Source organism: Neolamprologus multifasciatus, chromosome 9 (genome assembly GCF_963576455.1).
Source record: "Neolamprologus multifasciatus chromosome 9, fNeoMul1.2, whole genome shotgun sequence".
In the NCBI taxonomy this organism is placed as follows: domain Eukaryota; kingdom Metazoa; phylum Chordata; class Actinopteri; order Cichliformes; family Cichlidae; genus Neolamprologus; species Neolamprologus multifasciatus.
Genome location: NC_140447.1, coordinates 23,437,639 through 23,456,080, shown reverse-complemented (window position 1 = coordinate 23,456,080; position 18,442 = coordinate 23,437,639). Strand labels below are relative to the sequence as shown.

The following is an 18,442-nucleotide window of genomic DNA, read 5'->3' as shown; positions in this document are numbered from 1 at the left end:
CGTTATTATCTGGAAGGGCTGGCACATATAGTGTGTTTACTGTCACTAATTAGGATTGTAACTAATACTGGTTGGTCTCAGAGTTCTGTGACTGTAGAGGTGCCGTAGTTTAAGAGAGGCCAGCCTTATGCTGCATTCTTCTGTCACCACAGGAGCTCAGTTTGCTGCTAATTGGGCGAAAAACAAAACTCCGGGAGCACAAATGTGGAACTTCTGAAAAAGAAAAAGCTTACTGAATAAACATTGTGTTTTAAAAGTGTGAATTATTCTGGGGGAAAAAGAGAAATACGCACATGTGCCTAAGTGCAAAATTTCCCAAAATTAAAAATGAGAGAGTTCTTTTAAACATGTGGTAGCTCGCAAGATTTAATTAATTCTCAAGGTGAGGGGAGATGCTAAATTCCTCTCGCTGGTTGAAGGTGTCAATAATTTTGTATTGATTTTCCTTTCACTAGCAAGGCAATCATTTCACAGTACGCATGCCATCTGCTGCCAAAAACTTGGCAGGTTTGAATTTTGGTTCTTCGTCCGGTTTGCCAAAAACGCTGCGTGTGTCTCTGGCTCCCTCCTTGCCAACTTATTTTGGTCAAACTCTTTCGATAGGCTCCCTCCACTCCAGTCAGCGAGCATTTGGCTCAGATGAGAGCGTTTCCTGTCTCGCCCGGTGTTCCGATTCCGTCGTTGCCTTATGTTAAGAGAAATATAGATACGTACCCAAAACCCTGCAGCTGGGGTTCCCTGCACAGAGTCAGCACTGCGCAGGAGAGAGAGAGAGTGAGAGAGTGAGTGAGAGTAAAAGAGGGGGAGAGAGAGAGTTGGAGAGCGAGAGAGAAAGAATCAGACTTGCCACATCCCTGCCAAGGGTGAGCATTTACGCGCGATCCGGTAGCCGATCTCCAGCAGCCGTGCACCGCCATCAGGACTAATTTCATCATGAAAACTTTCAAACTCTTTATTTTGACATAAGCCGTTTTTTTCTGCGTGTGCTGGAGAGAAGAAGCCCAACTTCTACCACGGCACACCATCCGTGTCGCGGTGAAGTTATTCCATCTTCTTTGGGTGAGTAATTTTAATAGATTTCACAGCTGCAATCATGTTTCGAGTTTTTTCTTTCTTTCATTCCCACATTTTTTTTGTTAATGTATGCGCTACTAGGGCTTTGCTTTGCATTTTTTTGTCCCGTCGCTTATTCTGTGATTAGTATTCCGTGGACACGGATTTCCTGCGGCGGTCGCTCACAGAGATGTTTACTGTCGGCGCTTTCGTGCTGCCCGGTTCCCATCATGTGCTCATTTACCACCACTCTCCGTCCTCTCCTGCTTGATTTCTCCAAACCCTGAAGTTGTCAAGATGTTCACTCGATCTTTTCCTTTTTCTTCTTCTTTAAATTATCAAAACGCCGCTAGGTCGATTAGGGAACAGGTGCGCCGTGCGAACTTTTTCTGCATCTTGCAGGTGTTGGCAGCCAATGCGCAATTATTGATACTTAACAGCAGGGTCAAAGAAACCAGGTCGCCTGACTGTGCAAACCCGACCAGAACAAAAGGTCTCTATAGACAGGGATACCTGCTGATTTACACTGCAAAGGGTCACTCAGTATAGAAATGAGCTGCAAAATCTCATTTCCCCCCTCCATCAACCTACATAAAGGAAAAAAATGCCTGAAGCTTTAAAAATGAACTTATTTTCAATCATATTAGGAATTAAGACTTTTCTAAAATGAAAAGATTTGCCCTATTTGAGGCTGAGATACCCCCACATGCTTCGAGGAAATTCATGAAACTAATAACTGCAGTGGGAATAAGCGGAACCATACCAGAAATTGGCACAGCGTTCCACTTATTTAAGGACAAAAATGACATTTTGAATCAATATACATTAAAATGACTCACTGAGATGGTACTTTCCCCCCCCAAGTGTCTGTTTAGTTTCCAACAAAATGCCTCAAACTATCTGTGCAAATTGGTTCACTCGTGTTACTTTTATTTTTGTCCTGCATGCCACATAGTCGCCATAGTGAGAGGAATGAATATACAGTTCATCAGCTGCTTGATTTATTATGTTTATTAATTCGGTGCAAGCAATTAAAGATATGATTGTTTTGTGGGTGTGGAACTGAAGGTCAGCATTTTCACTTCTTTTAGAACACTGTCCTAGAAATACCTACACAAACCTTAATAAAAAAAAAAAAAACAGGTGGCTTTGCTTTCTTACAGGGAAATGAATAACAGAGAGTTTTGATTTAACATTGTTCCACTTGCTGTTTGGTAGACAAACAGTGATTCATTCTGCAAGTCTGACATTATTTTCAGAAGTGCTTTAATATAGGTGAAAAAGGCGATTGTCTTATTCCTGGCCCTGAGCACATCCATCTACATCTTGACATCTTTTTCCGTGCAGCGTATGAAGCATACAATGTCAGTCAGCTTCTTCCAGTGCAGGATGCCAGGTGAATTTAAATGAATGCGAGATGAGATGTTAGAAATCAGCGTGAGGGATGACCACCTTTCAACCGGAGAGCTCGGGTTCAAGCTCCTGCGTCAGCAAGAGTCTGATCTGTGTGCACTGTAAATATCCTTGAAGACCCGTCAGGTATATGGCCACTGTTGCTCTGCAGCTGACCCTGTGCTCTGATTTCTTTATAAAAAGACAAGCAAGGAGAGAAGGTCTAAGAAAAATCAATGAAATGTCATGATACTGTTATTTATATGAAAACTGCTCACATACAGCTCCTTTTTTATTACAAACAGACCTTTAAATGTCACAAAACACACAAAAAGGCTAGATCTTTAAGTTCTCCAGCGAATATACTGTACACCTATCAACCACAGCATTAAAATCACCTTCTCAATATTATGTAGGTTCAACTCATGCTGCCAAAAAGAAAAAAAGAAACTGCTCTGACCCATCCCACCATGTGCATAAAACCTCTGGGGGCGTCCTCTTATGTCTGGCACCATGATGTTGGCAGCAGATGCTTTGTGGGTTTTGGTGTGTGGTCCAAATGGTTCCTAATTTATATATTTTTTTCCTTTCTTGTAGTTTCTTGATATTGGGATCTGTGGAAACTGAAATATGAGTTTAAAACCGTCATCTTCAGCTGCTGTTGAGAGCCTGCTGTTGTTGGGTGGTACCATTGCCATCGTGGGGGGTGGGATGGAGGTGGGAGTCTGCAAAATTGTTTAGCTGATGGGGTGGTGTACAAGCCAGACATACACATGAATCACAGGACCCAAGGATTCCTAGAAGTCAAATGGATCGATCTTATTAAATTTACCTATCCAGTAGTTTTAATTGCGGCCGTATGCTTGTATGACACGGGAATCTGTCTTTGTGAAGTGTCCCAAACCATAATTGACTTAGGTTCACAGAAGTTTGTGTAGCGTGATCTGCCCCCCGGGGAGAAGACACTGCACGTTCCCAATGATGGAGGAGAATATGGATCAGGGGAAGCGTGTGACTGGTTACTGAGCGCTGTAGCACTGGTAATCCTGTTGTGAGACTGGCAAATGGGATTAGAGGACTGTGTGTAAGAGAAACAGAAGCGAGGGATGACCGGGAGGCTTTACATTCATGGCTTTATCTCACATTTTCACTTCATTTAAAGTCATCGCGTTGACAACGGCCAACCAAGAGTCGGCTTCTTCACAGGCAATCCTGTGTGTGCTTTGGCCATTTTGAAAGCCTGATGTTGCTAGACTGAGTGAGTCAACTTTGTGATTATATCTGAATATTTTTAAAGCAAAAGAAAGAGTTTTTTTTTCTGCATCGTTGAAAACTAACTGAAGCATTTAAGGGATATGGCACCAAACATTGTGAGGGCTTTCAAGCAGGATGACCCACCGTGTTTTTTTCGAAAAGAAGAAAAAAATGCTTTTAAATGAATAATAATGGGCAGCCTGCTATACTGAAGGTAAAGTGCCTGTGTGGTTTCCCAACTGTGCCAGTCTCTGTGTCCCTTTGCTTTATAGTATTCCTCCAGTGTTTGGTTCCACCAGCTTACTTACCAGGAGACAAAGCATTTGGCAGTTTTTTCTCTGTTGTTATACCATCATTGACCCCCCCCCTCCCCCCCTACAAAACTTAAAGCCAACTTGACATCAGCAGAAAAAAAAGAAAGAAACACCAGTCTCACAAAACGCTCTTGTTATGTTCGTCTCTGTTTGCCAGTAGTGAATTAATTTCAATCATTTTCAATTGATATAATACGCTTTAATTCTTTAAAATGATGAACAGCTTAACTGCATTGGGAAAAAATTGATTTCTCCTACTGCATGAGTTGGCTAATAACTTAAAATCAAACAGACAGTAAATCAACAGAAACTCATTAACTAAAAAGCCAATATCTGCTTTACTGAATCCACAGTTGCACCCACAGCTGCATCAGTGTTATCTCCAGCTTCCCGTCTTTTCGTGTTCGGGATTTCGCAAAATGAGAAGCATTAACTTGGCCGCTCGGCTCACACTGACCCTGTGCCGATATTCTCTCCTACAATACCACGGCTGCAACCTGTCTTCACAACTCGTGCTGCCCTGCAGCCAGATCTGCTCCACTTTCCACCTCTACCATTAAATTGTCATGTAGAGGCAGTGACTTTGAATCTGTGTATTAATGCATATGCACACATTACAGATTTAGTATACGTGGGTTTTTTTTGTTGTTGTGTGGTTTATTTCACATTAAAAGCAATAGCAGATCAGAATGTTATCATAGTGTTCTGGATAAAGCTGTGCCCTGTAGTGGTTTATGTGCTTCTTGCACTTTGACCAGAAATATTTATATAATATGCATTTTAAAAAAAAAGAAACCGTTTCAGATGCTTTTAGAAAAATAAAAGAACGTGTTGATGATGCTCCTCACATACAGCATACATATATGTGTCTGCAGAGGTGACAATCATGCTGTTGTCATTTCAGTATTAATTATTAGCGCTGGCTAATGACTTTGCTGTGGTGAGGTACAGCAAACGACTTCCACAGGATGTGTGGTGTGCTGTTTTTATTTTGCTTGGGGGGGCAGAGAGGAAGTAAAATGAGAACTGGAGAATCTGTGTGGGAAGACAGAGGTCACTGTATGCCAAAGCAATTACCTTCCTCATCCAGGGCCCTGCCAATGCGCTTGTAGAGGAGAGAGAAAGAGAGGTCAGTGAGGAAATAAATACATGTATGGTCAAACACTCAGTCTTCTGCACGTCTGCTTTAGAGCACCTGCTGAAGTTTAAATGGCATTCGTATCGCGCCAAGTTCATACAAATGTGCCCGAAAGCGTCGCTCCCGTGAGCCTCCTTCGCAAATGTTTATTGAGGGAATTTGTTGAAGTCCTAGTTAGGTGTCAAATTAGACAGACAAAAGCAGCAATATTACGAAGTTTATATAATTGCTCAACCGCCAGGATGTGTTGTGACATGAAGAACATTATCTGTCAGGAGCCGATGCTTTTCTCTGCTCTGACAAGTCTTCATGTTCTGGCATCTTGGGGGATCTGTCACAGAGCGAGGATGGCAGCGAGATAGATCCCCTTGCATGTGCTCGGACCGGGCAACAGAGTGCTCGGAGTAGAGGTCAGGAGAGCCCGGGCCATCATGCTGCTGACAGCTCAGATTTATTTTTAATCCAGGCGATGAGAGCTAGCCACACAGATCATGTGGCTTGTTAGTGTTGAACGGCGAGCCCCTCCGCCATTACACTGCGATTTTACACAAAGAAAATGTGACAAAATAATGACCTTGGTGAGGGAAAAACCCAGATAATTGAGAGCCAGCTGAATGGCGTTTGATTGTTATTCCACGCAGCGGCCGTTGTTTCTTTCGGTGTGAAATCTCTTGAAAAGCCAGGTCATTTTCCCTCCATCAAAGCCTTATTAACATTTTGACCTCAACCAATTGTTCGTTGTTGTGTGTGTAGGTTACAGTGTGTACATGAAGGGCGTTACATTGATTGCGTTTAACATATTTACTGTCTGCTCATTTTTGACCAATTTCTTCATGATTGGTGAAAAATGTCATTATCATTGCATCAGCAGCCACGTTACTTGCTGCCCAAAGTGGCTGCGGTCACAAAGCAATTTTGCTGACAGTCCTTCCTCTCTCCTCTCCTCTCTGTCTTTGTCTCTTTCTTTTTTTTCTCCTCTCTCTGTGTTCTGATAGGTGCCAATTATAAAGGCCCAGCATTGAAGCCTCTCCAGCCGCCAGTGACCCTGTTAGCTGGCTTTAATGTCAACGATCTGGCTCCAAAGTGGAGGGAATTACCTCACTTTTAGTCTCCAATCAGGCAAAAAAGAAGAGCAATACAGCAAAATGCAGAGCTTGACTCTTTTTCAACCCTTGTGCTCTTTTGAGGGTCTGACTGCTCTTGCTTTCTGGTGAAACACAGGGTCAGGACTGTGTGGATAAAACCCTGAGGGTTTTGACATTTCAGCTTTTCTGTCTTTTTTTTTTTAATTTTTGCTCCTCTTCTGGCCTCAGTGCTTTTTGGAAAGGGCCCAAATGATCTGGTGGTGTTGCTCAGGCATATGCAGAGCCCTGGCTCTTCTGGCGCTCCTGTTTCCCTTGCAGGAGAAGAGCTGCTGGGGTCTCAATCCCAGCTCTGGGGATCTGGAGAAGTCTCCACACTCTGATCCAGACCCCTGGGATGTCCCGCACAGAAACAGACGCAGCTGGGTATGGAACCAGTTCTTCGTATTAGAAGAGTACACAGGAAATGAACCTCTCTACGTTGGCAAGGTAAGCGATCCATTAGCACAGTTTAGTGTGTTGTCATATGTGCAAGAAATGTGACTGAGCTGCTGTTCAAATCAGCACCTACTTGTGTTTTTTATTTATTTATCATTGTTTTGCACGTCTGCTGCACCTGCACAGTAATATACATATCAATAACTCCTTACCACAATGACCTGCAAAATCTGGGACACAGCAGGGTTTCAGAGAGTTGTACATATTCCTATTGTCCTATATAAAATGCTGAACAAATGAAAACACCAAATGCAGACAGTGTGGGAGGACATTCTGCATTTTATTGCGACAAGGTTGAAGCATGTGCTTATGGAAACACACAGTTTTAGTTTGGAGATTGACAAGGTAATTTGCATTGTAATCAGTCCACAGAAAAAGGTATATATATTACTCAAATGTGTCTGTTTACAGTAGGTGTTTTGCCGAGGTCCAAGCAGATAGATCAAAGTAATGCCTGTTTTGGCAGGTAAATAAGTACAAAAACCTCCCAATGACATTTAAAGCAAGGCACAAATGGCATAGTTAACGCGAGGGTACACTGACAAAGTGACTAATCATGCTTTTATGAGATGTGACAACACTGCTGGTAGCATTTCCTTAGGTAAAGACCAATAGTGGCCGCTTAACTGAGTAATATAGCATTAAAATACGCCTTTATAAGAAATTTTCCAGCGTTCACATTTTAAGTGCGAGACAAAACAACGCAGTGTACATAATTATGTGCAATTACAATGCAGGAAGTTATTTAGAGAACTTTAAAATTCAGTTTGTAGTTCATTCATCTTTAAACGGTGTGGAACTAGCCAGTAAAGGCTTTTAAAGGCACTCTGAGGACATGTTTATATGTGTAATCACACACCTATAGTTTTTGCTTAGACACAAGTAATTGTACTTCAATTACTGACATATCCATTAGTAAAAGCTTGATGTTTCAACTGTAATACTTTAAATTAGTTTAATACATTGCAGCATTACTGTGAATATTGAACAGGCTAATCCCTTCGAAAGGGGATGTTTAAAAAGACTTACCAAAGTATCTATGCGAGGCCTTTTCTAACTTGGCAGGGAATAGGAAGATTATCTACAAAGCACATTTTATACACAGAGGCAATTTTGAGTTTTTGACATGCATTGCTCTGAAAGAAATTCAGTGCAAAAAAAGTACAATATCCCCTGTAAGTGCAGTAGATAATAAGTAGAAGAATTAGTTTGAAAAAGAGATGTAAAATACAGTGAAAGTAGCATAAAATCAACTTATTTCTGTTGAATGGAATCACTATAGCTGAAAATGAATCATTCAAAGAGATGCAGTCAATGAAAAAGTAACATTCAAATCAACTTTAAGGGAAAGCCCCTCATAATGTATTTTATTAAGAATTTTTCATCGAGGTGTAAAGAAGTAAATATACTGTATACTCTATAGGTAAAAGTTCCTGACATCTGTAGTGTAATACATTAATAAGTATCCACAGGTATTTTTAATCAAATACTAATGCTGAAGTAGCCTTCTGCAGAACCGTTAGTTTGCAGTGTGCAGAAGCATTGCTCCCCAGCTTTCAGCGCTACAGGATAAATGGACAGCTCCTGTTGGAAAATGGCTCTAGCGTGTGCAGTGCAAGCCAGATGGGTCTTGGATTGGTCTCCAGATCCCTGTTATCTTGGAGAATTTTCTGGTCTTATTATTAAATTAGTTTTCATCTTTCCGCTCGTCTGTAGGATAATCATTCTCATCTGCATGTATTTGCTAGTTCTGCTCTCACAAGCCCATTTCCTCGCTGTCTCTGAACTGGATTAGCGTCTCCAGCTGGAATTAGGATACATTTGACTGTCCTATTGTTCTCCGCTGTATTTTTTTTTTTTTTTTTGCCAGAAGGCTGCTAGAGGAAAGCATCTAAATCAGAATGAGCTTATTTGTGACACTGCTGGAGTTCAGATAAAGGTCATTTCTTGTCCGCAGTCATCTTAAATGCAGTTTTGTCTGATCTGTGTGTCCCCAGATATCTGTTACATCTGACTACTGAGGAGAGCGTTTTTGCTTGTGAACATCTGTGCCGTGTCCTTGTCCTGCGTTGCCCATTTGAAAGTTAAAAAGGAGAGGTCAGCGGCGCAGTCAGGAATTTCTAGTGCCTGTTCTCTTTTACACATTCTTGTGTCTGATTGCTTTTCTTGTTAGTAAATCCCAAAGGACACGAACAGACTGATTACTTATTCATAGATGTGTTGAGATCCGCTTATTCACATGGAATATACACAAACTCATTTGCAAGTAAGCTCCTGACTAAGAGGTCCTTTTATTTTTCCATTCAAACAGTGATTCATCCTTTATGCCTTTTTTTTTCTTTTCATTTTGTAGTTTTGTAGTAGTTCTTCTACCAATCCGGTGTAAAGACAACATAGCAGCAGGCATGTAAAAAATCAGACTGGTTACATCTTTGCATCTGACCTCATGCCCGAGCCCGAACCCTTTGAGAAATATCAAAAATCTGATTCATTGACTCCCTGCGGGCAGAACAGGCTGCCTGGGAGCTTGAGAAGCTGTCACATTATTTGTTCCCTGAGATCATAGTTGTCACGTAGTGTGTGTTTGTTTGATGTCGCAAGGGCACACTGCTGCTGTAAAAAAGCGTGGGTGGGACACCCTGACCTTGTGACTCAGTGTGAGTGACATGGAAGGTCCTGCCATGTCAAGAAAATGACCTTACTGGAAATGAATTCTTCATAAATAAAAAAAGAATAAAGTTACAGCACTAACACATGCAGCCCTAATATTCCCGGCAGGTTATAAGCAACAACACCAGAGTGGCACAACCAGTAATTGCTTTTGTCAGAAGTATCCGGATATCTAATATGACGAACAATAGGAATCCACGTCCAAACAATGATCCAGTCACAGCACAATTTGGCCATTTGTTTGGCTGGAAGCAAAGGCAAAAATGATATAGTCAGTAGGAAATAGGAAGTTATCACTTTGGCCTGGCTGCTCCCCGTATCTGCAGTCTTTTTGGCTTTAATGCATTCTGTCAGATTCTGAATTTCACAACCAAATGTCTCATTATGCCTTGGCACTCAGCCTCGGGTAAGTGTGCTGGCCTGGAATCAGCGGCAGTCAAATCAAGCCAGTGGAAATATACATTAAAGAACCTCAAACTACACAGCCTCCACCGCAAATTGTCAACACACTTATTTAAACAAGTGAAAACGCTGGAACAAGTCATCCACTTAACAAACGCTTACTGGTAAACATGATGTGATGCGCATTTCCTGCGGGGTGTTCATGTGGCTAAATATTTGCCTGTGTTGAAACAGCACTGTATGGCATTTGCTGAGTAAGCGATGTTAGGAGGTGTGAAATTTTTTTTAGATCTTTGTTTTTGTTAATGCATGAACATCACTCGCCTCGCAATTCGGAACACTTTCTCCATGTTCAATAACTTTTCTAAATCCACTCCCACATGCTATTTTTCATGGATCTGTTTGTGTTCGAGGAGCGAGAGAAATTTGCAGCCTTTGAGGCAGAGTGCTGCTTCACATCACAGGAGGTACAAGCGCACAGAAGCAGCCCTTATGCTGAACCGCACTTATTTATAGAGATGTCTTCAAAATTAGCCATCTAACTAACCATCCGAGTAATGGATGGACCAATTTCACCTTATAATTCAAGCGGCATTTGGGCAGCAGTAGCCGGGGCTCTTCGGCTACACTCAAAAGCATTTCTTTCAACACAAATAAAAGAACCGTTACAAAGAGCAAAAGACTAGAAGCCGTCTCTTGATGGAAACATCTCTGCCGCTGAGCTATCAAATGTACAAAGTGCCATAAATTCAACAAAAGAAACAGAATTTTCCGTTTGTTGTGCTTTTCATTTTTGCAACTTCCACTAGACATTTTTTCATGTGCGTGCATTATGAGTTATTTGTGACCCGACATCGAGAACTCAGTGTTCGGAATGACAGTAATTCAGCTTAATAATCAAACAATATGCATCGTGGGCAGCAGGGACAGTCCCACAGATAATTACACCAGAGTGAACATAATGGGTTACTACTCAAGCCACTTCATTAGCATTCTTTGGAGTGTTCACTGTCAAATGGGTTAGAATCATAGAGCACAGGCAACTTGCAAAGGTCAGCCTCACTAGCGTCTACTCACACTTGCTGGTGCCACAAACACCGCACAGCTGGGGAGTGGTGAGAGCAGCCTGTTGAGTCGGAGAGGAGGGTGATTCAAGCTGACAGGGGGGACATCATACACACTAGGGACAAGAGCTCACATAGTTGGGAGCTCGAGAGGCATCCTGGGGCCATCTGGGATAGTGGGAAAGCCATTATTCAAGCCAGAGAATCAAAGAGGATAAAAACAGCAGTGTAAACCAGACAATAGGGTAGTTATCAGCAGGTTAGGGGGAAAGACAGGATGGGAACATTGTTTACTCTTGGACTCTCTCACACATATAGGGCTGAAGTCAATATCAGCAGGGCAATTTTTAAAGCAAATTTGGTGAAGTTTGACTTAAAGTCTAGAAGGAGGTTGGGACAAAGTCAGGGCAAAGCCGTTTATATGAGGTCAAAACAGACGACAAGCTGCACATCCAAATCATCAAAGAACGCAGCTAATAATTTAAAGTAAGCTAAGTTGACTTTAGTGGCTGGGGTCTGACCAAAGATCTAGACATGAATTTTAGCAGCAAGGTTGCAGAGTTTCATATAGTTAATTTGCCAAACAAGGTAATTGACCCTTAAACCAAACACAGGCTGGCTGTGAATGGCAACAGGTTGGATGTCTGCAAACATATGATTACACATGGACAGGGGTTCAGTTTTATGCCCTAATTTGCTTTCTGGAGAGAACTTTTTGGTTTCACTTAAATATGAAGCTGCGGTCACCAGAATGTTTGCTTTGCGTAGCATAAACACTGGGAACAGAGTGTAACAGCTAGCTTGGTAGCCAGGTAACAAATTCCATTTACCAACACCCCTAAGGCTCACTAATTAACAGCTTATATCTAGTTTGTTTAATTTGTGTAAAAACTGAACTGTATAAACGACGGTTAGACAGAGGGTGATGTGCCAGGGTATTTCTTGGCTGTTAGCAGTTGCTTGGCAACCAAGGGAGGCTCTAGGAAGTTACCATGACTGGCCAAGGCCTATTCTGGTGAAAAAGTACATTCACCAAAATAGCATATTATTCATTTGCCACGAATAACCACACAGGTTCCAAATCAGAGACAGACAATGACGTGTCAGTTTTAGAGTAATACAATAATCAGTGCAGACTGTGCTGTAAAAAAATGTGTTTCTGTAAAGCTGAAGTTACTTTGCATGTCTTTGCATCCATTTTTGTTTGGGAGGAGGGGTGGGAAGGATTAGGATCTTGTTTCAACAAGCTGAAGTAGTACAAGGTTCTGCACTACGCTATGAGAGGTAGTCTAGTTCATTTATTTATTTAACTTTTGTCGATTCCGACCTGAAAACAAGTCAGATCAAGCTTTAAAATTAGGGAAATTAAGTAAGATGTCATTAAGTTTACACACACACTTGTGGACAGGTTTATTTGACTTACTTTAGCTGGTTACACCTCCAATCAGGTGCAATTTAGAGAATTGTTAATTCTGTGGTGTCCAACAAACTATACTAAATGAATTAAACGGTTTAAAGTAATGAAATCGATTAACTGTAATCACACAACAGATTAGGCTTCATTTAAATTTGATCTTTGATATTTGACTTCATGCAAATATAGACAATCTCTGCACAAAGGCTTTAATGCATAACATGGAAGAGCCAGGGCATTTTTAAAAAGGTGGCCAGCCCCATACCATTACTTACAGTACACTGCAGTAGCCTTAAAAGTGATGTCTTGCTCTTTTTATTTATTTATGTATTTATTATTTTGCTATAAGGTAGATCCTGCCAAACTGTCGTTCTTTAGGTACCTACTCTTATTAACATGTTGACATATCCTATTAGCATAATTTCCTCTGGGATTAATAAATTACTCTGATTCTGATTTTGATAATTGCTTATGGAGGCATGACGGCAATTTGCACCATGTACATTGCGAAGTACACCGTGAGGATTCTTTTGGAGGTTGTTAAAGTTGTTTTTTATCGAGCTGTTTATAAAGCTTACAGGATAATTGAGTTTAAAACAGGTGGCTGCGCTGTCTCTGAGGGAAAACCACAGTGAAAGGGTTCTATGAATATTTGTGCAGCCTATGATGGGCTTCACAGCTTATTGTTTGGTGTGGTCAGGGTTTTATGGTGTGGCCACCTCTACAGTTCACATAGACTATTAGAATATCTTTTACTTCTAACCTGCAGGACAAATGTTACGATTTGTTATGAAGCACACAATTTGGATCTGAGGATATTTAGAATAACATCTGATGTGAAGCCCTAAATGATCAATAGTGAGTTTTTTCCTCTTTGTGCATCTTGGCTGTTAATTTATGTTTTGGACATGCTTATTTTTCAGAGGGAGAACTCCAGAAATTGCTGGGCATGGAGACTGGTTTGATAACATTTTCTGAAGTCGGGATTAGAGTTTAACAAGATGCAAATGTTTTTGTTCCTGCTGAGACTGTGAAAGCTGTTGCAATCTGTCCATTTGACTTCAGCTTTTGAAACTGGTGCTTTTCACATACAGTGCATCAAATGAACCACAGGATTTAAAACACGGTATATTTTATTCATATTTATAAAAAAAAAAAAAGGGAGAGAGAAAGAAAATCAAGATGTTAAAACGTTGTTGGCTTTATTCAGAGTTTACTTGAACATTTACACAAGCTGTTTGTATTAGATGTTTGCCTTTTAGGTGTTGTATTTAAAGCCTTGATTTACTCATTCTCCTCTCGTCTCATCTTTCAGCAGTATTTTTCGGTTTGATGGTGAGTAAAAAAAGACGTATGTAATTTCCACATTAGGTCACTGCTGGTTATGTTTTAACCCAGTTAAATATTAGAGGATATTGTAGGCGGAGGGAAGTTGTTGTGTATTTTCTTTCTGTATCTTTTTATGTGCATTTTTTTTTGTCTGAATACAGTCTAGCTGAAGTTTCCTGAAGTGCTGATGTATTGAATTTTCGACATCCCCAACAGGTTTGATCTTGAATAATTCAAGAGAGGTCCTCAGCCTGCGCTCAGAGTATAGATGTATTATGAAAACCTACAAAAGTTAAGTTTTAGTTCTCTCTATTTTTCCTCTACTAAGTGGATAACAAGTGGCCTGGAGACTTTTGCAATTGGTAGAATAGGGTTATCAAGAATTCTGCTCTACTTCAGTGACTAACGCAAGCATAAACTTCATACAGGTAGTTCATGTATTACAAAAAAAGTTGGTTAACTTATGGTCTCTTGTTCCTTATAAAAGAGCTTGAGGAGTATGCATGGGAAGGTAATTCACCCGCCATGAAATATATAGATATACTGTTTTTATTCAGTTGGAAAGTGAAGCAGTCAGTAGGTGGACGTGTTAGTCAGCTATGCACAGAGCCTACTTGACTATTCTCCTCATAATGTAATGAAACTGTGCATCATTTTTATTTATTTTTTATTGACTGATCCATAGCTTTTGATACTGTGTAAAATAAAAGCATTTTTTTCTGCTTTGTATCTGGAGTTAGTCTGAAGGGCTACTAGGCAGAATCCATGAGGTCTTACAAATGTTTCCTTAAAGTGAGATTGTATATCGATATTGAGTTTTCCCATCTTTATCATATCTTCTGTACTCCAGATACCTTCAGAGAATTGTTCATTGTGTCAAGTGTATTTTGAGATTAATTCATTATGTATTAGCCCCACTTCCAGAAGAAGTCTAATTTCGGAAACAACATATCTGAGTCAAAAAACAGGTTTCTTGTTTTGGGTTAAGAGAGGAAGAATAATTAAGTTAACACTGCAAGATTTCTAAAGATGAAAGCCAATTACATGTACAGTGGAACCTTATCTGGGTGAGTGAGAGTTGCTGCGTGTAACGTCATGTTTGAAAGTACCACCTAAGGAGTACTACAAGGGGTACTTGTACCTCGGGGGCTACATAAAGTTCAGTATTAGCTTAGCTCAACAGAAAGTCTTGGCTGAAATCATTGTTGTCTCCTACTGATAATGATAGCCTGATAGGCTACCAGACAGAGTAGAATAAAGAGTTTGTATTTAGAGAGTTCTCCCTCCACTCTAAAACAACTCCGCTGTTAACAACATGTTTAAGCTCCAAATGTCCGTTGTAAAATAATTCTAGCAGTCTCGTCCAAGCATCTGTCTTACTTGTGAAACATCTTTCTTTACAGCATGTTGCTCAATATTTATCTTTGCCATTATTTTAGCCTAGAGTTTGCTTTGATGCGGCTGTTAGACACATTGTAAGCTGGCTACTAGGGTTCGTCTCCAGTAATTAAAGCTTTTATTGTGTTTTTGTCATATACCTTCATTTTTGGATTTTCTATGAATTTATTTAACAAAGAATTATAGCTTGCAGTACATTTTTTGTACTTGAAAGTATTGTATTTACATAATACTTTACACTAATTAACAGGTAGCTAAATTTGTTTGCTAAATTTTCTAATTTTCTAAAGGTGCAACTCTAGCTTTGGTGCGCTGAATTATATCGTACTTCTTCATCCAAGCCAACAAAGAGATGGGCAGATTTTATACATTGCTCTGGGAACATCGACTGTTGAAGAATAAACTTAAACCTGTCAATATACATTTGCATTACTGTATAATGAGAAATCTGTAATTTCTCATTATACAACTTCAACAACTGTGAATTAATTATACTTTGTACGTGACAACCTAGCTTACTTTTCCTCTCCTCTAAATATAATGATAATTGCCCCCCAAAAATGCTAAAATTGAGGACTTTAATGACCCAGGGGTTAATGTCACATTAGCTAAATCCATATTTTAGTCTATACGGTTAACACTAGAGCTAATGTAAAAATGTTACTTTTACAAATCACACCAACCACATTAAGCATTGCTATGTACAGTAGCAGATTATGAGAGCCAATTTAAATTTGAGTATCACAAAACTGTGATTAATACTGAAAGTCCTCTTACATCAGGCTTCTTTCTCTTTGTAAATGGCTGAAGGGATAAAAATAAACAACTTACATTACTTTCTCACCTTAACCTGATTACTCTCAGTAATCTGCTTTTTATCTCCCTTGTGTCTCTGTGTGTGTCCAAGTATGTGTGTTGAAACCGCAGCTCTGCCAGAGTAACTTGAAGTCCTCCACCTCCTCCCATTCTCTCCACACACTCAGTTTTTTCCCTACCCTGCCCCCACACCCTCCACTAGACATTTCCCATCCAATAGATGAAGGGACCCTAATATGCTAAAACCGGGGATGCATTGGCCACCTCTCGGTGTAATTAAATTCAGTCATAATGAATCATAGCCCTTAATCCTAAAACAGGCTATATTTCCACTGGGAGGAGAAATGACCTACATGTACTGGAAAAGCTCTTGGTATAGCGTTTCTATGTCTTCCTTTCTTGGCGTCCTTTCTGAAAGCATGACAAATGCTCACAAACCTTACTTTGAACTGTGTTAAAAGTAAATGACAAGTGGAAGCATGCCTATTTCCATATCAGTGCTGTTCATTTATATACATATGGCACAGGGCATACTTAACAAAATCAGGTAGCAGCTTCAAACACTTCATAACAAGTTATGCCACACTGCAGGTTTTTCTAAAAAATGTAGCCAAATCTTCTTTCGTGCATTCTTTATGTTCAGCTGATGGTATGTGACTTGTGTAGCAATTTGATGTCCAACAGCCCTTTAGCTTTATATAGAAGAATTTGTGCATAGTAACATGAGGCAATTAGGGTATTGTATGAGCCATCAGACTAATGTCGATGATTCACAATGGAGCCTGTATACCTTTGCTCTAAAAGGCGTATTTTATCATTTGCAGACCGTGTTGGTTGCGGCCCAAGATACTGTCAGTACACTGTGTAAAATATGCACTTGGTAGCGGGAGACCAGAAATAGAATGCGTACTTTGTTTGCCTACAGATAAGAAAGAAATGCTGAATTTGGTTGCAATGGAGAGAAATCCATTAATTATGAATTGCGTCTTTGTTTTTGTGGTTGAATCACCGTGTTCAAGTCATTAGTCGTTCTTTTTTAATTGCACATTGTCACTAATTGCATCACAGAATGTCAAATTTCACCTTTTAAATTCAGATTTTATTTTGCCTAATAATAGGGTTGCACTATCATTCATGTAGAACTGAGAGCTGAAAAAACTGGTCGTTTTTCATCTGTACAGATTGCATGGTGTTGTTGAGGAATCATATACTAAGACTAAGGCCCAATTTACACCTGGTGTTAACATGTGGTGGATTAATGACATCCGTGCACGCTTGTGCATTGACACCTGGCAGGAAAATGCTTTCTCATTATCTTGATTCTGTCTGCATTGTAATCAAAGATCACTTGCGAAATGAGGCAGAGTTAGCAGCAGTGCCACTTGCTGCTATAATTTATTTTGAATTCATTTTTTGTAAGGAAAGACTTGCGGTGACTAATAGGAAGGAAGCAGAAAGCAACAAGAGCTGGAATTATGTGACCTTTCAACTAGTTTCAACTTTAGTTGGTTTAAGAATGTGGTCACACTGCAATAATTGCCTTTACACCTGGGTAAAATACCATCACAGTGGAAACCATGCCACCTCCACATGTATTCTGAATTGTCCCACCTTGCATAGACACGATTGAATGAAAAAGAGTTGTGTGCAAGTCCAAGAGAATAAAGAGTCTGTATTTAGAGATCTGTACTTAGAGTACAATGCTAATACTTTGCTGCTTTGCTGGTATGAGAATCCATCAATGTTCAGCATTTTAGCATCAATTATATTTACAAAAAAAGCTGATTAGAAATAATTTGATAATATATTTACTCAGAATAATTTTTTTAAAATATTTATTTTTAGTTTTTAGCCTTTATTGGCAGGAAAGCAAGAGTAACTGGGACACAGCCCAGGACAGTCTCAAACACAGGCCTCTGCAGTAGACCTCTACGCCAGCGGTCCCCAACCCCCGGGCCGCGGACCGGTACTGGTCCGTGTCATTTGGTACCGGGCTGCAAGAGTTGAGGCTTGGGTGTGAAATTGATGGTTTTCAGGGTTTTTATCGTTAACTCGGTTTTCCTGGGTCTTTTCCCATGTTGTAGTTGTGTCTTATTTTGAAAGAAATGTTTGCACGTTACCATAGTGATCAGAGAGCATTAAGGGGCAGAGAGGAGGATGTTACTCTCAATGTTGTTGGCGCATTTTCAGGAGGACGCTGCTAATAAAGTTACTCAATTACACAGTGAATTTGGGTTTATTATTATATTTACAAAATACCACAGTTTTTGTCTTGGTCGTATCATTTTATTTTGTTGTATTTATCCACGACACCTTAAAGGCCGGTCCGGGAAAATATTGTCTGGCATTAAACCGCTCCGTGGCACAAAAAAGGTTGGTGACCGCTGACCTACACAACCAAGTGAGCTATACCAGCGCCTTAAGATAAATAGGAATTTTATTGCAATCCACCTTTATCCTACTAAAAACATACCCAACATACACTAAGACAATAAGCTGTATCCTTTTTTCCCCCAAAGGTATTTAATTTAAAGTCTAATCATAATCACCATGTTCCTTGCAATCTCCTTATCTAAGATGAAAATAAAACACAAAAACCTGCGTAGCATTTAGCACTC

At 40.1% G+C, this 18,442-nt stretch overlaps 1 protein-coding gene across 1 annotated transcript in view; it reads left to right on the top strand.

Annotated features, from left to right (window-relative positions):
• Positions 1 to 580: 580 nt before the first annotated feature.
• LOC146511598 (cadherin-7) overlaps positions 581 to 18,442 on the top strand; it is a 116,752-nt gene continuing 98,890 nt past the window's right edge. The window contains exons 1-2 of the mRNA XM_085172530.1: positions 581 to 1,059; positions 6,147 to 6,722. Of these exons, the coding sequence (XP_085028656.1) occupies positions 6,486 to 6,722 (237 nt within the window). The 5' untranslated portion in view covers positions 581 to 1,059; positions 6,147 to 6,485. The remainder of the gene's footprint in view (positions 1,060 to 6,146; positions 6,723 to 18,442) is intronic.